The sequence below is a fragment of the Astyanax mexicanus genome, chromosome 18 (assembly GCF_023375975.1).
Source record: "Astyanax mexicanus isolate ESR-SI-001 chromosome 18, AstMex3_surface, whole genome shotgun sequence".
Lineage (NCBI taxonomy): Eukaryota > Metazoa > Chordata > Actinopteri > Characiformes > Acestrorhamphidae > Astyanax > Astyanax mexicanus.
The window spans coordinates 29,108,982-29,134,156 of record NC_064425.1 but is presented as its reverse complement, the minus strand read 5'-3'; the positions used below and the strand labels follow the sequence as shown (position 1 = coordinate 29,134,156).

The 25,175-nt window shown below is 39.0% G+C and overlaps 1 protein-coding gene across 1 annotated transcript in view; it reads left to right on the top strand.

Moving 5' to 3' along the window:
* The first annotated feature begins 22,456 nt into the window (after nt 1-22,456).
* Nucleotides 22,457-25,175, top strand: part of nlk2 (nemo-like kinase, type 2) — a 133,178-nt gene continuing 130,459 nt past the window's right edge. Inside the window, exon 1 of the mRNA XM_007237175.4 lies at nt 22,457-24,382. Within this exon, the coding sequence (XP_007237237.2) occupies nt 23,922-24,382 (461 nt within the window). The 5' untranslated portion in view covers nt 22,457-23,921. The remainder of the gene's footprint in view (nt 24,383-25,175) is intronic.

The following is a 25,175-nucleotide window of genomic DNA, read 5'->3' as shown; positions in this document are numbered from 1 at the left end:
ACTGCTTTTGGCTGGCTTCCTAAGGCCACTCCTGGTGCAAAAATTCAAGCAGTTTAGCTTAGTTTGATGCACATATTGTGTACACCTTAATGCTACTGTAAAAAAAACTTCATTAATATGCACTTTAAGAAATATTTAATGCAACTACATGTATTTTGCTTAAAAACACATTTTATGGAGTTAGAGAGAAAATCTATTTAATGTGTTTTTTCATGAAGTATATTAAACAGAATGTGTACTTTTAGTATTATTTACCTAATTTGAACATAATTCAAATGCTCTTAAAGGAAAACTAAAAATGGACTTTCGGTGTAGTAAAACATGATAAAAAGTATTTACCTTGGTTGAATAACCCACCTCCACTCTCCTACAGCTTTCTGAGATCCAGCAATTTTGTGCTTTTTTTTAAGACACTGATTTTATGGTTTTCATTGGATACAAACCATAACTATCCGCAATAAAAGAAAATAAATGCTCATAATATATCACTGTGTGTCACATCTATATAATATAAGATTCACATTTTTAACTGGATTACTGAAATAAAGTAACTTTTTAATTATATAATTTTTAGATGCATTCGTATTCAAGCCTTTAGTGTGTATTTACACATTTGTGTCAGCAATGGATGCAAATGAAAGAAGATCTTATCTGGCATTTGTTCTTTACATTGGAATTGGAGTTATCTGATCAGTGGACCAATAGAAATGCTTTAAAATGACAACTCTTTTTACATTGACTTCCATTAAAGGTAAAGAAGGTTTTTCCCTCTTACTTAAAAATTCAGAGGTATGAGGGTTTTTGTCCATTTGTCCACCAACATTGACCAGGTATTACAGCATTTTCATCTCTCAAGGACATCTCTTCCTCTTCCTCCTCCGCTTTTATTGCTTTTCTCCTGATGATAATATAAAAGGTCCGAGTGGCTGTGTGTTTCCCCAGGGAAAGTCCCGGCCCCCTCTGGCAGCTGTCAGCTGGCACCGCTCCTGCAGGGTGACTCACCGCTAGAGGAATGCGGGCAGCGCTCCTGTTCCCGAGGTGATCACCATCTGACAGGGGGACGTGGACGAGGCCACCTGACCTGATAAGATAGGTGTCCACATCCAATGCAGGGGAAAAAAAAACTTGTTTATGCTTAATGGAAGTCAGTGTAAAAAGAAGTTTAGTCATTTTAGAGCATTTCTTTTGGTCCACTGAAAAAACTAATTATCTCATTCCTAAACAAAATGCTATTTTGCAGATACATGTTTTTCATTGGAAAGTGATGATTTACAAAATAGAGAAAAAAATCAAGTTTTGAAGAATGACTACATTTAAAAAAATAGACTGAACATTTAATTTGGCAGAAATAACAAATTCTTAATTAAGATTTATAATTAAAGGTGTATACTCATCATAAAAAAGAATAATTGGTTAATTTGAAATAGCGCATAAGTGTGTGTGTTCAGAACTAAATATAGGATTAATCATACAATTATAAAAGTAAAGGAGCTTAAAAGGGTTATTTGATCAATGCCAAAGAAGACTTTATAGATCGCAGCCCACTTAACCCTACAAACAGTGGATACCGTTATTATTGGATCATTAGCACTGACCTTAACTGAGGTAAGTGAGACCTGCAGTTCTTTGGATGTTGGAGTTCTTTTGTGACCTCCTAGATGAGTTGTCCATGCTCTTTTGGAGTAATTTCGGTAGGCCAGTCACTCCTGGGAAGGTTCACCAGTGTTATACGTTTGTTGTCTCACTGTGGTTTGCTGAAGCCTTAGGAATGACTTTGTAACCTTTTCCAGATTGATAGATGATCAATGACTTTGTCTTCTGTTCTATTCTGTATCTGTTCTTGAATTTCTTTAGATTGGGGTATAATGTGTTGCTTTTTGAGATCTTTTATCTGGTTCATGTTGTCAGACAGGTTCTATTTATGTGAATTCTTGATTCTACAGATCTGGCAGTAATGTAGTTAATCACAGTTCATTTATGGGGGATCAATTACTTTTCACATAGGGCCAGGTGATTAGATAGCTTTTTCCCGTAATAAATGAAATTATCATTTAAAAAGTGCCTTTTATATTTACTCAGGTTATCTTTGATATTAAATATAGTTTAGTAATCTGAAAAAATTATGTATGACAAAAAAAAAAGCAAAAACAAGACAAATCTATAAGGGGGCAAATACTTGAAGATAAGAACGTCTTTTCTCTTTATTAACTGACTGGTTGTGCATTTGTGCACCACTAGAGGTTGCTGTTGCCTAATAAGTTAAGTTATGGGCATACAGTAAATCATAATTTCCTCCAAGACAGGGATCAACCAGTTAACACACACATTTCCCTTGGGAATAAACACGGCCTGTTAATGCCTGACACTCAAACACACTTAATGTAATTCATTTTTACAGCAAAGAGCGTAGAGTATAACCGTGTAATCATTGGGTTCCCATGACCCAGGGTTACCAGGGACACCACAACTGAACTCAAGCGTCAGAACGGTACGTAGGATCTGTTTTTGTACAGAAAAATTCTTAGAGGAAATAAAACAAGCTGCTCTCTCTTTTCCCCAAAGTGATCTGCAGCAGCCAGACATTAATTCTGATTTAATTTAGGCTTTATTTCCAAGATAAGATTCCATTTGAAGCCCCAGAGATTCACGCTAAAGATTTGAAGATGAGGGTTCTTGCCTGTGGTTATGTCACACAGTTTTTCCCCAGTCTAAAACAGACACATGCTTATGAAGCGAAGGACAGTGTGCTCTTGCTTCCTCTGTCCACTGGGAGAATCCACTCTAAAACACATTAATAATGAATGGGCTGTGGTCCCTGGGCTCTTGGCCGACTCAAGCACGTCCTCTTAAGATCCGCAAATGCTGAAAACCCTGAACAGCCGGCAAATCTTATCATATTTCCCAACACGACTTTGCTTTCTTTGTGTTTCTACAGATTATGGCAGGTAACCTGCGTCTACATACAGTCACCGGCCACTTTATTAGGTACACCTTGCTAGTACCGGATTGGACCCACTTTTGCCTTTAGAACTGCCTTAATCTTTCATGGATTCAACACTGGAAACATTCCTCAGAGAGTCTGGTCCATATTGACTTCATAGCATCACACAGTTGCTGCAGATTTGTCGGCTGCTGCACATCCATGCCATTTGAGTACAGTACAGAACTCATTGTCGTGTTCAAGAAACCAGTATGAAATAATATATATTATAAAATGATCCTGCTGGAAGTAGCTATTAGCCATAAGAAGATGGTACACTGTGGTTATAAAGGGATAGAGGACATGGTCAGCAACAATATTTAGGTAGGCTGTGGCGTTGCTCAATGACACGATGCTCAATTGATACTAATGGGCCCAAAGTGTGCCAGGAAAATATCCCCCAGACCATTGAACCACCGCCACCAGCCTAAACCGTTGATACAAGGCAGGATGGGTCCATGCTTTCATGTTGTTGACGCCAAATTCTGACCCTACCATCCGAATGTTGCAGCAGAAATCATCAGAGACTCTTCAGATCAGGTAACGTTTTTCCAATGTTCTATTGTTTAATTTTTTTAGCCTCAGTTTCCTGTTCTTAGCTGACAGGAGCTGCTACCAGTGTGATCTTCTGCTGCTGTAGCCCATTTGCCTCAAGGTTGGACGTGTTGTGTGTTTAGAGATGGTCTTCTGCAGACCTCGGTTGTAACGAGTGGTTATTTAAGTTACTGTTGCCCTTCTATTAGCTCAAACCAGTCTGTCCATTCTCCTTCAGCAGTTTCTGAAATACTCAGATACTCATACTGGGCATAAATGCAAAGTCATGCAACACAGGCTTGTTCCATTTGGGTCCAACGACATTTTCTTAATTCTTATTTTTGTCATTGATCTGTTTTTTAGTGAAGGCCAGTGTTTGAGAGTATAATCTGTGCTGACATGTCATTTTTAAATCATCAGACAATTTTGCATTTTAGCTAAAAGATCATTGGATCATCTTATCTTGGTGTCCTCCTCCTAAAATAGGTTTACATGTAGAGGTCAAGGTCAAATCAATCAATACAAGAATATAATAAAACTTATACTTTATTTTATATATCCTCATTTCACCCTGTTCTTCTTCTGTGACCACCACAGAGCAGCTGTTATTTGGGTGGTAGGTCACTCTCAGTAGTACAGGCATGGTGGTGTGTGTTAGTGCACTGTAAAACCTGATAAGTTGACTAAACTCAAAACTTTTGTTGTAATCGATTACCTAATACATTTTAAGTTCATGTAATATAATTTTTAAGTACAATGAACTTTACAAATACATATATACGTATAAAATGTATATTTTCCTGAACTTGTATTTAGTCTTCTTTATGGTTTCATTCAACTATTTTTTTAAATACTCACAGAAAAGTAACTGAAAGAAAACAGTAAAAAATTAAAAGTACTGAGAGCACAGTGAGAACACAGAGTTACTGCAGCTCAGTAAATGATGCTTGTTCTACAGCTACAACACAGAGGCCAAGCATTTAATCATAATATGTGACCTTGAAGTGTACCTATATGTGCCCACGAATGTTCAACTAACTCAAAATAGTTGAGTATTGTTTAGAAATCTCCAATTTGATGTAAAACAGACTTCAATTATTTTAGTTCAAACAACTTATGGGTTTACAGTGTGTGTATTACTGTTTGTTGTGCTGGTGGTACAAGTGGATTAGACACAGCAGTGCTGCTGTAGTTTTTAAACACCTTAGTGTGCACTCACAGTCGATTCGCTATTAAAAACCTTGTAGATGTGAAGTCGGAGACAGAAGCTCTGGATCTGGTGCTGCAGTTTATGTTGGTCATCACTCATCACCTTAAATCAATGAATAAATTAATGAATGAAGATGAACTTATATAGCCCCTTTCTAGAAGCCCAAGGACGCTTTACAATTAGGCCTGTCACAATAATTGCAATATTGATGTATCATACAATAAATGAACATGACCTCAGTCATTTTTGATAATCATGATATCGTCTTTTATGTTTATTTGTATGTTTGTTCACATATATATCAATATGAGCAGTATTTTAGCCAGTCATGCTTCAATAACTGTGACTCCATACACACAACGTGGACCAAAGTAGGTGAAGAAATAAGTATATAATTCCCTAACTAATTAACTAAAATAATAATAATTAAGTTTATAATTTATTTTTTATGCTATTCAGTTATCATTATGTCAGTGGCATTTAATAGTCTTAAAATTACAAAAAATATCTTTTATTGCAATAATTTCTTGGACAATATATCGTCCACAAGAAAATCTTATCGTGACAGGCCTATTTACAATTTACACTTTCTATTTAAACTCAGCACTTATCCACACAATCTTTGAGAAGCAGCAGCCAATAGGGCACAGCGTACTCTCAACCGGAAACGACCGCCCCCTTGGCGGACTGCATCGGGCACTACAGCATTTACCCAGGACAAATTAATATATTGGACATTATACACATGATGATCCTCTTCATTTTTCAGATTATCTATTGCGGATTCAGCACGTGAGAAGTGTTTGGAAGGGCAGCCTGTTTGTTGACTTTTTTGAGCATTCTTTGGGACATGTCCATGGGACATGACAAAAGTCATGGGACGCGATACATGTGTTCATATATCTTGACATTTGGCATGTAGTATAAATATAGTGTATTGTATGCTGGGTAATAATAAGCCTTAATATGTTTGGTTTCTTCTTTAAATGATCTGTGACTGACTTGGCTGATAAAAGCACAGGATACAGTACGTGTGAACATGATAGAGTGATCACAGTCATTAATGCTCGCGACTTCAGTGCCTTCCTCACACCCTCCAGCGGAAATATGGCTGAGGCATGAGGCTAAAAATAGATAGCAGAAATATTCGCTGCTCTTTAAATAGGGCTGACTCTCCAAGTGAGAGGTTAGCACCAGTGGGCCTCTGTGTTGCCTCTGCTCTGTAGCATGCAGCTGTGTCAGATCCACAACAGATAGGCCTGCTTTTCCCTCTCTCTCTCTCTCTCTCTCTCTCTCTTTCTCTGGCACGGACTACATGGACCGCTTTATTCTCGGGACTCAGAGTCTCAGTGACTCACATGTGCGGTCCTCAGCCTGCATTCAGAAAAAAAAAAATGCATGCTAATAAGTCTAAGCGGGCTCAGCTGATCTCATCTCCTTTGTTTAATGGTAATTAGCAGCTAATAATAGTGGTCATCCTCTTTCCTCCACAGGATCTACCTTCCTGCACGTCCTCCCTGGTATATGCAGATCATCCACAGCATTATAACCACTAGTAGATACAGTAAAGAAACCAGTGGTGTGCAGTGAGGCCCTTCTAAAGGGGTGACAATAGGTGCATGGAAATAATTACATAGTATTTAATCAGGAAATATATGTTATAGTTATTGTAAACTATAAGCGTATATTTTATAAATTAACTAAAATAAAAAACAGCAAATAATTCAAAGCATCAGTCTGCGTTTTTCAGTTGCTACAGGACTCTTATCTGACTGACAGCGGTACTAACCAATCAAAACTGCTTTTTGAAATGGCTTCTGCCCCCTGTGTGCCCCTTCTCCTGATTTTTTGAAGGGTGTAGTAATGAGTATATTAGCAAAGTCGCAGGACAATCTAACCAATCAGATTCATGATTTTCACTATAGGGGCGGGGCCATGGCTGTCTAACCCCTCCTCAGCGCTGTGCTGAAGGGGCTACGTGTTGCTTAGTGTAAAGCGGAGCTCATGCTGGATTAGTTCAATAGTTATCTAACTATAATGGAATTGCGATGGTAAATGAGACATAATATTGTGTCACATCATATTAAAAAGCATTTTTAAAGGCCGCCCTTTAATATGAAACTAATTCACAATAATAGGGCGTCTGACTGGTGAGTTTTTGTGTGTACTTAATGTTTTGGCTGACCTGGCGTCTTGTAGGCATACAAATGAGCGATATTTGTTGGCCGTCTGTACTTGTAGGAAAATTAAGCATTGATTTTGTCGTTTGTAGCTGTTGTATTTTTTGGCTATTAATGTGCATTAAGCTCATATAACCAAGTCGAGAAAGAGAATATGTAGTTCTAATATAAATCTATGTGTAGGTTGGCGGGTTGGGGGGGGGGGTGTTGCAGAAGGGGCACCCACTATATTGACTTCACGCCACTGATAGAAACACTGACTTTCTTCTTCTACAGTGGCACACACTCCTCTCGCTCGTACTCTAAGTTCTCTGCCTCTCCTACCTGTCTAAACCTTATGTAGATTTAGCCTCCAGAATTTGGCAACCCGAGTAAGCTCCGCATCCGGGGAGGGGTGGGCGGGGCAGACTACTCTCTGTGATGTTTTGAAAGTCTTAAGGTTGTATTTCAAATATGCATGCTAATATGATTTAGCAGGATCTGTTGATCTGATTGGTAAATAGTCAAAATCTTCTGAAATCAAAAGTATTTAAAAAGAACTTTTCCTGCTTTCTACTAGAATTTGCCAGCATAGCTTTGAGGATCTGATTGCATTCAGCAACAAGAGCATTAGTAAGATCAGAAAGCTGGGTGATCACCACCACCACCAACTCATTTCCAAATCTCAAACTCAGCAGGTTTAGCCAGAAAACAGACTTTTTCTGAAGGAGGGATCTGTAGCTACTGTCCGTGGCATTCAGCATAGAAACAAGAGTTTTTTTGGCTTCTTTCACAGTTAATTCTGAACTAGCTTGTTTGTGTTTTTCCATTTAGCTAACACCCTTAACACTAAGGGGCGTGGCCAGCAACAGCTTATTTCCATTAAAGTGACAGAGCCCTTAAACAGCTCATTCTGAAAGGGACTGAAACTGGCAAGAATAGAGCTGGTGAGATCTCTTTATCTAAGAGTGATTTTGTGCAAAGAACTTCAAAGCATGTTTTTTAGAGCCCATAGGCCTATTCTACATTTCAAAAGAGGTAAAATATATATTTTTAATTGCCCTTTAAGTGTTTTAGTTAAGGCATATTAATATATTTACCCATATTAATTATTTACCCATGGTTCTCTACAGACATTATAACAGACAACGTATTCTTTTTATAATGACAACTAAGGTCAGCCCAGGCCAAGCCAGTTTAAAAGTGTAGCTTCTCAAAAAAAAAAAATAGGCCAGACATTCAGTGTAACCCAATAATGATAGCTTCATATTTCTTTAACATTATGTCTCCTTTTGCACACTTTTTTCAGAAGTGCACAGGCAGTTCTCTTGGCAGCAGTTTCACAATGTCTGGGAAGGAGAAGTCCTCTGAGTTTTTCAATAAAAAAAATAAAAAAACTCATTCATGCCAAACATGCGCTGTTATTCTGTCTGGTATGGCTTTATAATGTCAGAAAACACTAACATGGGACTGGAAGTTTTTATTGCCTTTTTTTTTTTGCATTTTCTGCACAATTTGGAAATGTATACAACCCCACTTATATTAACTCAACTGCAATGCCCCCAACACACAGAGTGTGAGGATAACCATGTGCCTCCTCCAATACATGTGAATTAAGCCCCGCCTCTTTTCTGGGCAGCCATGTGCATCATCCATGAGCCAACAGAGACTTGTGTCATTGAGCATCACCCTGCGAGTGATTAGGGGAGAGAGAACCATCTACCCACCCAGAGACAGTATTACCAATCAATGCTCTCTCGGACTCCAGCTGCTGATAGCAGGCAGCATGGGTGATCATAGAGAAGGCGACTAGGTTACAAATAGCAAATGTAAATATATTTTAGATTGACCCAAAACATAGCAGTAGGGGTTAAGCAGAGTCAGCAGAGGATTTTGGTCTCTTTGCATATTTACATGTCCAGTGTCAGGGTTGCACAGCAAGGGAGATGCGGAGGCTGGAACAAATGCAAGTAAATTGAATAAACATATTTAATCAATTTAATGAACACAAGAACCGACAACTGAACACAGAAACAAAAGGCATATACAGGGGTTGGACAATGAAACTGAAACACCTGGTTTTAGACCACAATAATGTATTGTCCCAAAGGACAGTTCTGGTGGAAACAGGAGAGTTGAGGTGCACATTGAATTCTGCCGTGATTTGGGCAGCCGTGGTTTTATGTTTTTTGGAAACAAAATCCGGGTTAGCACCTGAACATCCCTTTCAGACAGCTTCCTCTTACAGCGTCCACAGTTAATCCTGTTGGATGTGGTTCTTCCTTCTTGGTGGTATGCTGACATTACCCTGAATACCGTGGCTCTTGATACATTACAAAGACTTGCTGTCTTGGTCACAGATGCTCCAGCAAAACGTGCACCAACATTTTGTCCTCTTTTGAACTCTGGTATGTCACCCATAATGTTGTGTGCATTGCAACATTTTGAGCAAAACTGATAAAGCTCTTACCCTGCTAATTGAACCTTCACACTCTGCTCTTACTGGTGCAATGTGCAATTAATGAAGAATGGCCACCAGGCTGCTCCAATTTAGCCATTAAACCTCCCACACTAAAATGACAGGTGTTTCAGTTTCATTGTCTAACCACCAGTGTTGGGCACGTTACTTTGAAAAAGTAATTAGTTATATTTACTGGTTACTTCTCCAAAAAAGTAACAGAGTTACTAACGGAGTTACTCCACTATAAAAGTAACTAATTACCAGTAAAAGTAACTATCGCGTTACTTTTATTATTTGCCCGTAAAAAAATGGAAATCGATTATGTATTTACTATTATTATTATAAAAATAACAAACGAAAATAAACCAAAAATGTTGACAAAAATATAATCTAACGAATTTCTAAAAAAAAAAAAAAAACGAAATTCTCCACACAACCAAACAAAATTACTAAAACTTGTAATACTGAAAAAAAAAACGGAAAAATGTGTCTGGGGATGAAATTAAACAAACCAAGCCACACTCAAAGATATATGTATCTTTGAAATATGTACGGAGCCCGGGAGGGGCCGTGGATAAAAAAAACAATTAAATCGAGTGAACGATGTAGCAGTTCGTGCTCACGTTTTCTTTAATTCGAGTGAACGATTTGCAATTCGTGCTCACGATTTCTTTAATTCGTGCTCACGATTTCTGTAATTCGTGCGCACGATTTCTGTAATTCGAGTGAACGATTTCTGTAATTCGTGCTCACGTTTTTATGCGCAATAAGACAAGAAGCTCGGAGGGAAAGGAGCATTTTCTCTCTTGATCTGTTACAGGGGTGCAGTAATGATAATCAGTTATCTACCTTTATAACCTGCTGTTATTAATGCACTAGTGTTACAGTTAGATGTACAGTACAGTGAGCAGATTTTGCCTGGTGGTGGAATCTCTACAGCGCGTGGGGGAGAGCCGTCCGCGGCATCGGTTCCCCCGCCGCCAGACACCTGCCGCGCGCGCAGGTCTTCACGGAGCTTATTTACCAACAATGTAGACAAATACAGTCAATTCCAGTCATGAATAAAGGAAACAAACATTTTACTGATGCAGGACAACTGTGTGTTATTAAAACCAGATCAAAACAAAGTTATAATGCAATGTGCAAATGTGTTTATTAATTTCTAAATAACATTCAGCCAGCCTCCAAGGAAATGCACACCTTCTTAAATCTGGTTACATCATTATTACTTTTATGATAGATTTAATCTATATTTTAATAATTTGTATAATAAATAAACACATAATTCAGAAAATATACATTTAAGAAGTTTATAATTATTATATTTTTTTTATTTGAAGCTTGTGGCATGTTTCTGGGCAGGACACTGTGATTTGAGAATAAGCAGATATTCAGGACATTTCATCAGATATAGAAACTTAATTATTTTAGGAAACATATTGGAATAAATTATCAAATTGATCCAAATTATTATATGAAATGCCTATTTACTAAATATCTTAATACATTGTAATAATAGTATTTTAGACCAGCTATTTTGATTTTATATAGTGTTACATATTTAAAGCAGCTCTTATATGAGCCATTCATAGACAACTGTCACACCTTGCATTAATTTTGTATTATCTTTATTAACTTTTACAGTGTACATTTGGACCTAAGTCTTATAGCTGTATATTTATATAATTATACTTCTTTACGTTATACTATTGTTGAAAATAAGAAATTATAAACAGTTCCACATTGCATTATAACTTTGTTTTGATCTGGTTTTAATAACACACAGTTATCCTGCATTAGTAATGTTTGTTTCCTTTAATCATGACTGGAATTGACTGTATTTGTCTACATTGTTGGTAAATAAGCTCCGTGAAGACCTGCGCGCGCGGCAGGTGTCTGGCGGCGGGGGAACCGATGCCGCGGACGGCTCTCCCCCACGCGCTGTAGAGATTCCACCACCAGGCAAAATCTGCTCACTGTACTGTACATCTAACTGTAACACTAGTGCATTAATAACAGCAGGTTATAAAGGTAGATAACTGATTATCATTACTGCACCCCTGTAACAGATCAAGAGAGAAAATGCTCCTTTCCCTCCGAGCTTCTTGTCTTATTGCGCATAAAAACGTGAGCACGAATTACAGAAATCGTTCACTCGAATTACAGAAATCGTGCGCACGAATTACAGAAATCGTGAGCACGAATTAAAGAAATCGTGAGCACGAATTGCAAATCGTTCACTCGAATTAAAGAAAACGTGAGCACGAACTGCTACATCGTTCACTCGATTTAATTATTTTTTTTATCCACGGCCCCTCCCGGGCTCCGTAAATATGTATATATAAACAAAACAAAATAATGGACAAAAACAACAAACTAATGACCGTTAAAATGGTATTAATATAACAGCTTCACCAAAAGAGAATAGAGCTTAGATCGGGCCCAAAAAATCCGACCCAACCCAGCCCGAGCCCGTGCACGTTCTGCCTGAGCCCGACCCAACCCGAACCATGAACTGTCATTATGAGCCCGACACGATCCGCCCCATAAACTGTCTGTTTTCGGGCTGATTGAATGAGCGAAATATGATCAGAATTATGTTAATTAACACTGTAACATAAAAGCATATAACTATTATTTAATTAAAATGATTCTTAAGAACAGCTACACACAGTGCTGCAAGTCAAACGCTGAGGCATTCACGCGCCCAGAGCTACGTGATTACATTTTCCATTTTTATTATAGTTTAATTTAATTTTGTTTTTATTTTTTATGTTCATTAAGTTTTAATTTATTTTTAGGGTGGGCTTGCTAGTTTTTATTAGTTTTCACACATCTCATCAGAGAGATCGATCTAAATAAACGTGAGAGAGAGAGAGAGAGAGAGAGAGAGAGAGAGAGAGATTTGCAAGAAATGTGCAAGAAAGCACATGACTAGGAAAACAGACACAAGAAAAGATAGAAACACAGAGTTTAGACCAGGAAAGACACAGAACAGGACGAGAATGTGACATCCAGAGTCCACACCAAGGTTTGTGAGTTTTTTTTTTTTTTTCGCATTGTATTAATTTGTTCTGTTTAGTTTGGTTTCACTTGCAATTTAGTGAACAGATAAAGGACTTGCTTGTGTCCTGTCATCATCGATACAGAATTACCAGCGTAAATATTTGTATCCATATAGTTTTCTGGTCCAGACTAAGACCACAACTTTGATGGAACCAAATTTTAGATTATTCTTTTGGTCCTGCTGATTTGGTTTGGACCAAATTGAAAATTCTACCATATATTTCAGTTAATTTGACACATGACAAGCCATTACTGTATATGCAGGCAGCTTTGTTTGTTATTCCTACTGAGCGTTTCCTCTTGAGGTCCTTACACTGTTAATGAAAGACTCCTTCCTGCTGAAGTTCTCACAGAGCCAGGTGTTGATTGATCCTTTTTATCCCCATAAGTTATGTTTGAATAATCTGTACTGAATGGTGCATTAGAGCCGCAGTACAAACAAGCCGGGGGGACAAAAGCAGAGTGTGGGTGGTCTAATTACAGATCAAACAGTGGCCAAAACTCCAGCGAACAAATAGCTCTTCACTGCAGCTGAATAGGAACGTATTGACGGGGCAGTCGTGCGCCTTCCTCCGTCCGTCATATTTTCTTTAAAGCCGCACAATGACGGGGGCTTGCTTTGATGTTTTTTAACCAAACAGGCTGCATTTTTGTGATGCGTGTCCTTTTAGAGCGCTCCAGGCCATCTGTTTTCTGCTCCAGTTACAAACTATGGTGTGTCCGTATTTAATCCACACAGCATTCCTGCACCTTCCCAACACACTGCCCCGAGCTGCACGCACTGTCCAAGCCCAGGCCGAACTGGGACACTGACGTTCAGTCCAGATCCTCCTCAGTAGGAGCATTACTTTGTCACCAGACTGAAGCATAATTTTTATGGATACTGTCAGGTCATTGTAGTATTAAAACAGAAATGGAATATATACTGTATATACAGCTCTAAAACAAATTAAGAGACCACTTCAGTTTCTGAATCAGTTTCTCTGATTTTGCTATTTATAGGTTTATGTTTGAGTAAAATGAACATTGTTGTTTTATTCTATAAACTACAGACAACATTTCTCCCAGATTCCAAATAGAAATATTGTCATTTAGAGCATTTATTTGCAGAAAATGAGAAATGGCAGAAATAACAAAAAAAAATATACAGAGCTTTCAGACCTCAAAAAATGCAAAGAAAACAAGTTCATATTCATAAAGTTTTAAGAGTTCAGAAATCAATATTTGGTGAAACAACCCTGGGTTTTTAATCACAGTTTTCATGCATCTTGGCATGTTCTCCTCCACCAGTCTTACACACTGCTTTTGGATAACTTTATGCCACTCCTCGTGCAAAAATGCAAGCAGTTCAGCTTGGTTTGATGGTTTTTAATTTGGTAAAGCTGTATATAAGAGTTTAAAGTTTAAACCTCAAACATAATGCAAAATTTCTGTGGCGTTTCTAAGTAGTAATTAGGTGGTTCCTATGGTGTTGCTAGGTGCTGACTATGTTTTTTCAAATGATGTTGGTGATGGTGTTGCTAAGTAAATGCTATGGTATTCCAGGTGTTTGCCATGGCATAAACCATAGTGTTAGCAAGTCAATTGACTATGCTAAATTGCTGCTAGTTTGAGTGTGTGGGTAAAAAAGTGTGTGTGGTAACTGAAACTCTGGCATCCTATTCAGAGGGTATTCTTACCTTGCATCTACTGATTCCAGGTAGACTCCCCAACGCAACCCTATCCAGAAAGAAGCAAGTCAGAAGATTGAGGTTTGCTCTATGTCTGACCGTTATAGCGCCTGATGAATCCTTCTCACAGCTTGGTAACAAGGTCATTTTGCCGACTAATGAAATATGAGAGCTTCAAAATGCCAACATTTTCAAACATTCATTTTCAGAATACCTTTGCAAATGCATGTTTTATTGGAATGTAAAAGCCAATGAACATTACAGAATAAAACACCATTTTTATATAAACCAATCAACATCAGTGGATGAAGTACTGTCCTTACAAAGCATCCATCAGCACTCCCGGTGGTGAAAGAAAGGAGTTATTTTTATAAGATCATCTCTCTTCTCTTTCATTGCTTCAGGTTATTCTGAGGTGAGCACACTTGAGTGTGTCCGTATCTTCAGCATCTCTAAGCTTAAGAGGCACTATGACTACTCTGCTGATAGAAGCACAAAGGCAACAAAAAGGAAAGAGAAATCAATCAAATATAAATGAAACAGGGCTTTGATCTAGCAGATCTCTACAATGCTGGACTTGAATGGCTTTCAGTTATTTCTTCAAGATTAATGCAGCTTATTATAAAACCATCCAGAGTGAAGCTTTCAAAACTGCCTCACTCATCTATTCACGGCTTGTAATAACATTTAATACGCCATATGCCCAAATATTTGTTAATACCCTTTCTAATAAATGCATTTAGCTACTTCAAGTTGTACCTTTTGCTGACACAGATGTGCAAATGCACACAAGAACACAACTTGTTTAGGCCCTGTGGAGAGAGAAGTAATGCCCATACAATATGACTTTCTGATTTTTTTGGCACCATTCCTATTGCCTATGGGCAAGAGGGGAATAAAAGCCCCGCCAACATGGAGCTGCAAAACAGTAAAGCTGTGTTCTCTGGAATAATGAAATATGGACTCTATCTGGACTCTATCTGTACATAAAATACAGAATCTTTCTGTAAAGTACAGAATCGGCCCATAAATTGCTGCAAAGTACAGAATCATACCATAAATTACAGAACCACCCTGTAAAATACAGAATCTTCATGTAAAGTACAAAATCTTCCTGTAAACTACAGAATCAGCCTATAAATTACAGAACCACCCTGTAAAATTCAGAATCATCCTGTAAAATACAGAATCTTTATGTAAAGTACAAAATCAACCTATAAATTACAGAATCATCCTGTAAAATAGAGAATCTTCCTGTAAAGTACAGAACTGGCCCATAAATTACTGCAAAGTACAGAATCATACCATAAAATTCCGAATCAACCTATAAAATACAAAATCTTCCTGTAAACTACAGAATCAGCCTATAAATTACAGAACCACCCTGAAAAATACAAAATCTTCCTGTAAAGTAAAGAATCAACCTATAAATTACAGAATCATCCTGTAAAATACAGAATCTTCCTGTAAAGTACAGAATCTTTCTGTAAAGTACAGAATCTTACTGTAAAATACAGAATCTTACTGTAAAGTACAGAATCAGCCTATAAATTACAGAACCACCCTGTAAAATACAGAATCAGCCTATAAATTACAGAACCACCCTGTAAAATACAGAATCGGGCCATAAATTATTGCAAAGTACAGAATCATACCATAAAATACGGAATCACCCAGTGAAATACAAACTCTTCCTGTAAAGTACAAAATCTTTCTTTAAAGTACAGAATCAACCTATAAATTACTGTAAAGTACAAAATCATATCTCTATGCACTAGATTATGCACTATGCACTACAATACTATATATATTTTTTTAAGTATCTTTTATATATTTCCTGTAATTGTTTCTTTTGTATATATAGATTTATCATTATTTGTTTATATATTTTTTTCTCTGTCCTTTCCTCTGTACTGCTGTAACATTGTAAATTTTCCTATTGTGGGATTAATAAATAATTATCTTATCTTATCTTATTATACCATAAAATAAGGAGTCACCCTGTAAAATACAGAATTTTCCTGTAAAGTAGAGAATTTTACTGTAAAGTACTGAATCTGCCCAAAAATTACTGTAAAGTACAGAATCATATAATAAAATACGGAATCACCCTGTAAAATACAAAATCTTCCCGTAAATTACTGTAAAGTACAGAGTCATACTATAAAATACAGAATCACACTTTAAAATAGAGAATCTTGCTGTAAAGTACAGAATCAGCCCATAAATTACTGCAAAGTATGGAATAATATCATAAAATACGTAATCACACTGTAAAATACAGAATCTTTCTGTAAAGTACAAAATCGGTCCACAAATTACTTGAAAGTACAGAATCATACCATAAAATACAGAATCACCTTGTAAAATACAGATCCACCCGGTAAAATATAAAATTATCCCAAACAATGCAGAATTGTTCTGTTTTGTATGAAATGCTTTGTTATGTAACACCTAAAATGAGCAGCCACTTCTTATTGGTCATGAAATTATTCTCTCAACCATTGAGATGTGCTGTGAGCATTGCTACAGTACGCCTGACAGGAGCAAGAATAAAAAAGGCAGTCAAAGCCAGGGATAATCACAGAGCTTTACTGTATAGTAGCTACAGTAGCTATAGTTTTTTCTTTTTTAATACCTTTGATTTCAGAAGGAATGGTGTCCTAATAAATATGTCCATATAGTTTTTTGTACATGTCTGGGTGATCTGAATGCTGGAGGATGAAGCTAATTTTGCACTATTGCACTTTAAATAAGGAACACCCAAAATAATTGTAGGAATAATAAAGTATCATTTCTCTAAATATGTTTTAATTCAAAGTCATCAATTATATCATCCCGCCCGTCCCCATCACATACTTTCCATTAGGAGACCTTCCCAGGCAGCCCAGCTATGGACAAGCCGAGTTTGGGACCGTTCCCAGTGGGCCGGTCATGTGAGGGCCTTCTCTCAGGTTGGAAGTCAAGGTCTGGACCCAGAACAAGGTAATGTTTATTTCGAGAAGTGGAACATCAAGGACCATCAAGGTTGAAATATCCTTCCACTATCCTCCACTCATGTCCTTGACCAAAGCAGTTCATCTTAAGCTGCTCTAGGAAGCATTTCCTTTTCCACAGCCTTCAAAAATAGACAGCAAGGGAAGCTCAGCAGGTGTGCACTCTTGGAGTGAAAAAAGATTCTACAGCAGTTCTTAAGCAAAGATAATGATTATATGTTGTTGCTGTCGTGCAAAAAGCTCTGAAAATCTACAAAAAAAACAGCCTGGCAGGAAGAGGAAAAAAATTATTAACAGTCAGTGAAAGTAAATGAAAAAATATATTAAAAATAAAAATTATGTGTGGAGCATTACTGTTAGTCTATTGGAAACAATGTAAAGAACAATGTTCACCAAAAATAGTACACACTATACATACATATCCAACTAATAATACAAGACTAATAATTTATATTTGTTAAAGGATTCTAACCCTAATGGGGGTTTTGATTTTGGTATGAAACTGAATTAAACTCTTTTTCTGCAGTGAACCAATAGATAAACAGGATAAAATAGTTGAATATTGGTGCTGTCATCCAGCTGCTTGCATGTTACTCACATCATTCACATTTGTGGGTGTTGGAGCAGATAGATAGCAGTGTTTCAGGGTGCCCTCATGTCTATGGCTACATTCACATTACCAGGCTGAAGTGACTCAAATCTGATTCGGCTCAGATCAGATTTTTTCATGGCTGTGTAAACGTACCAAATCTGTTTTTTTGTTGTTTTTTTTCAAATCAGGTTTCTATGTGGTTCTAAATCGGATACATATTCGATCCATGGACATGAGACATGAATGTGAACGGTCAAATTGGAATTAGTGTGTCTTTTTTGCTTTTACGCATGCGCTACATGCTATCTCTCGTACCCACACATCTTTTGGTGCAGCTGTGCAGCTATAGCTCTAAAAAACAGCAAAAGCAAACCACCTGGCCTTTTTTTCAACTCCTCTACCTGAGCATGTACTTCAGACAAGCTGTTTGCTGTTTCTCCACTCCAGCAATAGATGCTCCACATATGAGATGTTAACTCATCATTTCCCTTTTTAAAGCTACGAGTCGTCTCTCAAATATGACGTTTTTTGTTGTTGTTGGTGAGGAAGGAGACGTTTATACAGGTATCAATGTGCACACGTGAGCCATTTCAGGGACAGATTCGTTCACATTACACACAGATACAGCTCACTTACATTTGTGAATGTGAACTGTCAAGACAGCCAAATCTGATCTGAGCAAAAAATCTGGCTTGTAATGTGAACGTAAGTTATTTCCTGATTAGCTAATAGTTAGCATGTTAGAGTCAGATCTGCCATGCTCTTATCATCTGTGTTCAGAACTAATTCTATCTATTTACCTTTCTCATTAGGTCATCCTGCTACCTTCTGTTCACCAATCAGCTACTGCTATACCTGCCTCTACCTGGACTAGTTGCCACCCTTTATAATTGACAAGATTAACATGGACTATTAATTATGATAATATGAAGTAATATGAATAAGTAATATGAAGTATTACTATTTTAGTTGTAATTATTATTAATATTCCCACTATCAACCATCACTATTACTTTCATTATTCTTACCACCACACTACTATGACTATATCAGTACAGCAATTTTGACCAAAGGAGGATGGGTCCCCGTGTTCAATCTTTTCTCATATTACAGATTTATGTCGAGATGCTTTGCAACAACATATAAAACATATTAAAAAAGTGTTACATAACTACATTTCATTTTATTTCATTTAATAAAAGCTTTCTAACAAGTTAATAACCCCATAAAAATGACATTAATAACTCTAGGCCTCTAATAACTGAATACCGATGAGTCAGCTTTGATCTTTAAATAATTGAACACTGCATGACTGCTATAAAGCATATTGTGAGCTTTGAGTCATCAGGTCAGAAAGGCTGGCAGCTCGTTATTCCTGTTTGAGGAATGAGCTCAGAGCAGTTTGATCATCTCTGTGGACAATGGTGATGAAGCCTGACTTCCAGGTCTTCCCAGAGCTTCAGTTAGCCCACACCCGCAGGTGACACGCACTGGCAGCGTTTGATGTAGAGCATGATACACTCATCTATAAGAACTAGGCCTGTGCTTAAAGGAGGACATGGCCCTTAATTTAAGCCTGGGCATGGGATTAATTGCTTTGTTTTAAATAGTGCCTGTATTTAATGAGAAACGTACAACAGTTGCCGTTCCTGAGGTTCTTTTTTTCCCCACAGTGTCTCACCTTGAATTAGTTTCGCTGCTTAATGCTCTGACAGAAAAATGCTTTCAACTGCAGGTGGCACCCGTAACTGTAATGACACAATTTCTATAAAAGAAAAGAATGTGTGATATTAAGTCATGTAGACGCTGCATTAAAAGTGTTTTGAAAAACTGTAATTGGTCTATTTGCTTTACACAAACAAGTAATATTCTGTGCACAGGGTGGAGACTGTACAGAACTGTGTAGACATAATGTGCTATTTGCCACCTTTTGTTTTTGCCTTTTTTGTCATACTTATTTTTCAGACTGTCAAACAAAAGCGCTTTTTAAATTAACTAAGGAAAAAAAATATTCAAACATATTTGGCTGTATGTGTAAAAGCAATTGAAATGATCAGTGGTGAACCTCTTCAGGAGTGATTAATCTACCAAAATTACTCCAAAAGGGCATGAACAACTCATCCAGAACAACATCTAAAGGCCTGTTTCATATTTGCCAACAAATGTGAGATACTCCCCATTTTTTTGGGAAAATATTCTGTGAGCTGGTGAGACAAAAGTGGAACTTTTTGGAATGTGTGAGTCCTGTTACATCATACTAAAAACACGATGGTGGTAGTGTGATGGTCTGGGGCTGCTTTGCTGCTTTAAGACCTGGACAACTTGCTGTAATAGATGGAACCATGAATTCTGCTCTACCAGAAACTCCTGAAGGAAAATCTCGGCCATCGGTTCATGACGTTAAGCTCAGGTGTATTTGGGTTCTGCAGCAGGACAATGATAAAAAGCACACCACCACAACAATGTTTTGGGGTCAGAGTCTGATTGAGATGCTGTGGGCCAGAATTCTTCCACAGAGTGTGAAAGACTCATTGCCAGTTATCACAAACACTTGATGGCAAACAGCGCACAACCAAGTCGTTAGGTTTAGGTGAAAATACTTTTTTACAAAGGGCCATGTTGATTTGGATAGATTTTTTACCCATATCAAATTAAATGATGATTTAAAAGTGATTTTATATTTACTTAGGTTATCTTTGCCAGACAATAAATGTGCTTTTTAATCTGAAAAATGCAAGTATATGATAAACAAGCAAAAATAATTAATCATGCGTGTTTTCTTTGTTAAAATGCAGTTAGTCACTTTCCACAGATCATTATAAATATATATTTATTAATAATAAATATATATATATATATATATATATATATATATATATATATATATATATATATATATATATGGGCGGCACGGTGGCGCAGTGGGTAGCATTTCCGCCTCACAGCAAGACGTTTGATTCCCGGCTGGGGCAACCCGGGTCTTCCTGTGTGGAGTTTGCACGTTCTCCCCGTGTCTGCGTGGGTTTCCTCCAGGTTCTCTGGTTTCCTCCCACAGTCCAAGGACGGCACGTTCAGACTAATTGGAACTTGATTGAAATTGCCCCTTAGGTGTGAGTGTGTGAGTGAATGTGTCTGTTTGTCTGTCTGTGTCTGTCTGCCCTGCGATGGATTGGCGGCCTGTCCAGGGTGTATCCTGCCTTCCGTCCGATGCCTGCTGGGACAGGCTCCAGCCTATATATATCTCAAGTGACTATTTATACAGATACTGTTTTAGATTTGTAAGCTCACCTTCCCAGAATAATCAAAATTCTTTTGACAAATTTTATTGATTTTTTCTCTCTAAATCATCTCCTCATGACACTAGCCACCTGTGGTAAAATCCCCTATACTCTCAGTTTTAGGAATGCAAAGAGTGTGACTTAAGCTAGTAAATTATGCCTAAAAAAGATGGCAGCTCCCTTCACTGATCTAATTTTCCAACATCCCCACCTAGTAAGTGATGAGAGTTTTACTATTATATAAAGTTTACTTTTTATGAATACATTTTAGTCTCATTATTGAGGTTTATTTTTTATTATTTATTTTTTTTTCTGTATTTTTAGTTTGGATTTTAGTCAGCAGTCAATTCCATAAAGCTAGAAGTATTCTAGAAGTGGCTGTTAAAATGTTTTCTGATTTTTAAATCAATATTTTTAGAATTCAGGATTTAGGATTGAACTGCTTGACTGTATGATAAAATATCCTCTTAAACCATTGCTTATTTTTAAATGTCTAATGTTTATGTATTTCCTATAAAAAAAAACTTGAAAATATGAGTTAGGCGATTTTTTTACGATTACTTTAGGAAGGTGCTGGATGAGAAAGTTCACCTGACCCCAAACCCAAACTTTACCGCCGCCTGTACCTTTACCCCGGCGGCTGCACGCCTGGGGCAGTAACCTGCCGGCGGATGGTGGCAGTCATTCCCAGCCCAGAGAGGCCGTTCAGCGGCGGGCTGAATAACTGCTCAATTTAATTATTTTATTATTTGCCTCCGCTTGATCTGCAGCGGGCAGAGCGGAGCTCCAGCTCGGCCATTTGGGTTGGTTTGGCCCGTCCGCTCCCCCGGCGCTGGCCTGTGTTGTGCCGATTTGTGCTACCCTGTCAAAACGTGCTTCGACAGCGAAGCTCTATTTATAGGTAGAGCTGCCTAGGTAAAACAAACAGTATGGAAAAGAAAAATACGTTCTGGTTTCCGTTTAAAACGTTTAGAAGCACCATATCTTACATACTCCCAGCAGAAGTATAGCTGGATTTTATATGGCCAAAATAAGTGCATCAGGGAAATATACGCTCAAAAAAAAAAAAAAAAAAAACGAAACTAAGCTTTTTTATGTTTGTTTTTAATTTGCTTTAATTTTATTTTAACCTCAAGGAAATAGTTACAGTAAGCTTATATTATTTTATGCAAGCGATGAAAAGTATAGGTTATTTTTATTAATGATTTTTATCATAAAAAATCCACATTAAAAAACCTTTTTCAAACATGTGAGTCGGCGCATGCGCACGGCCTCTAAGCAGCAGATTTTGACGGGTAGTGCAACTTGACAGAACACCGGCTCTCTCTTGCCGTAATGGCGTCCGTTTCACAGGCAACAGGCCCCACTTTGTTTTGCTGCTGGGGTCGCTCGCCTGTTTCCGCCCCCTTCCGCCCATTGGCTGCAAGCCCGCATTAGAGGCGAGAGCGGCGCGCTGTGATTGGTTGAGGGTGGCTGGGTCGCGACGCGGTTGGTCAGAATGGACGTCGGTCACGGGCGTCAGTCATAAGGGGAGGGGGGGAGTCGACGGTTGGTCTGAAGAAGCTCAGGCTCGGGCGCGTGTTGCCTTAACGTCCAGGCGGCAGCAGCAGCAGCGGGGTCCGGCTGTGGCTGCGCGATTCCTCCGCGGTGCGCGGAGCTGTGGATCTGTTTTCCTGGAGCGGATTTATGCCAGGGTGTCTGGAAGGAACAGCAGTGTAGGGTTAGCTGCCTCACGCCGGAGGAGTCGATGGAGAAAATAAGTTGACTGGCTCCGGAAGAATTTGTGTTCTTCGCTCCGGGGAGGAGAAGGGGTGATTCGGCTTGTTTCGTCGACGCGATGGGGGCTTGGGGACCGGAGGGGCTTCGGGGGCTTCGATTTTGACGTTTGGGAAAAGGAGAAGCAGCGAGATTTACAGCTACAGCTGTTCAGGAGTACCTGTCGTATCCATCCACCCTGCCAGCCAGCCAGCCTCTCCTAGCTCTAACCCAGAAGCAGGAATAGCTGCATATATGGAGGGGGTTTGGTCCACTTTCTGCCCCGAAACAGAGTGATCTCAGCCGCCTAGCGAGCACCAGAGCTCCGTGCTGGTTGTGGAGGTGCTGGCCTTGGGCGAGAATCCAGTGCTAACTTCTTCACTGACTCCAAAAACACTGCATGCAGCCTCCGGCCGTGGAAGCAGCCTCGGCTCCGGACCAGCCAACATGGCCAATGTGAAGAAGTCTAAAAGATGAAGGTTGCATTCCCCACTTAACCCACCACATTCAGTTTCAACCTTCTCACTCTTAAACAGGAGATAAAAGGAGGGAAACAAGGGCCTCAGGTTGTTTGGAGAGTGGAGAGCTTTCTTACCTCCAACATGAGGGAGATTTAAGGCCATACAGGATCTCTGGACTGAGGGGGGAGTGGGATTTTTGTTAGTCACATCATCATCATCACCATCATCATCAACATTTATTTTCTTTCATTCTTCTTTCTCTTTCATTTCCTTGCTTTTTTTAGCTGTTCAGGCTTTTTCTGAATGTGCAGTTGTGATTGTGGTCTGATTGTGGGAAATTTGTAGTGCCTGCCTGGCCATAAGAGAGCAAAGCGCATTTCCCAGAAGTAGGTCAGATCAAATGGAAGATAGCTAGCTTAGCTGAAGCATGGAGTTGACTTTATGAGAGCTGAGAGAGAGGGAAAGAGAGAGAGAGACAGAGCTGGTGCACTCATGTTAAAGCCACTCAAATCTAGTCTTGTCACTCAACATCTTTTCACACTTGTCACACTTACTTTGCTCTACTCCAAGCATTTTTGTTTGGATATGTCCATCCATTGGATAGATAGCAGGCCAATGATCTAGGCTAGGCCTCTTCCATCTCTTCGCCTGTTTGATCTTTCAGGAGACCCCATTTTCGCTCTTGTCCCCTTTCTCTTTAGTTTTGTTTTTCTCTTCCTTTCTTTTCGCTTTCCCTCTCTTCCTCTGGCTGTTGAGTGAATGGCTCTTTGCGGGACGACGGCGACCAATGCCGCAAAAATGATGGCTGCGTACAGTGGCGGCGCCTCGGCCGTGGCGGCCCATCACCCTCACCACCACCACCAACTGCCACACCTTCCGCCTCCTCACCTGCACCATCACCACCACCCGGGCCAGCACCACCTGCAGCACCCTGGCTCGGCTGCGGCCGTGCACCCTGTGCAACAGCAGCACGCCTCGGCCGCGGCTGCGGCGGCTGCAGTCATGCTGAACCCGAGCCAGCAACAGCCGTACTTCCCTTCGCCTGCTCCCGGACAAGCCCCTGGCCCGGCGGCGGCTGCAGCCCCAGCTCAGGTCCAGGCGGCGGCCGCTGCGGCAGTCAAGGCGCATCATCACCACCATCAGCATGCTCACCACTTGCAGCAGCAACTGGACATCGAGCCGGACAGGCCCATTGGATACGGAGCCTTCGGTGTGGTCTGGTGAGTGGCGGCCTGTTTTGCTGAAGCAGGTTCTTTAGCTTCAATCTCCTGAACTCTGTGGCAGGGGTGTCAGGCTTGAGTCTTGGAGGGCTGCAGCTCTGCAGAGTTTAGGCCTCATGTTTTGAGGCCTCCGTTGAGGCCACCACTATAATAACTACTTGGGCATAGTTTCCATGTAGTTCTAAAATAACCAACATTAATAAAACTATCTCAAATAAAGTTATTTGAAAGTCTTCTTTCCGCAATTTTGTTTAAGAAACATTTACTTTTGGTTCCTTTTGGTTTTGGTGGTCAAACTAGACTTTGGGGACAAGTAGACTGTTCTCACATTGCTCCATTGCTGTGTTGTAACCATTGAAAACCATCAAGACTTCTGTGAGAATCACTGCTATAGGATGTGTTAGTGAAAGGTTCTTTAGTATACATTTGAACACATGGCTTTTTAGTAGAACACAAAGGATCTTTAATATTTAGTAGCATCACATTTATCATTACGAGTGTAATCGCTAAGAAAATATTTAGTCTTAAGCTTACAACAAGCTTAACAAACAGTAAACAGGTTCAAGGAGTTAACATGTCTGGGAAGACAGCTCATCAGCTGATTAGCAATGATCTTTTTTCAAGAGTTGAGTAAGTCCAGAGTGGCACAGGATGGCAGCACGATGGAAACAAATCTCAGCAGACGTCTGACCCTCCAGGATCTGAAGTTGACACCCCTGCTGTTGGCTCATTATTCATTATTGTTATTAACCAGAATGGCTTATTACTCAGTAACTGCTATGAACAGCTTAGA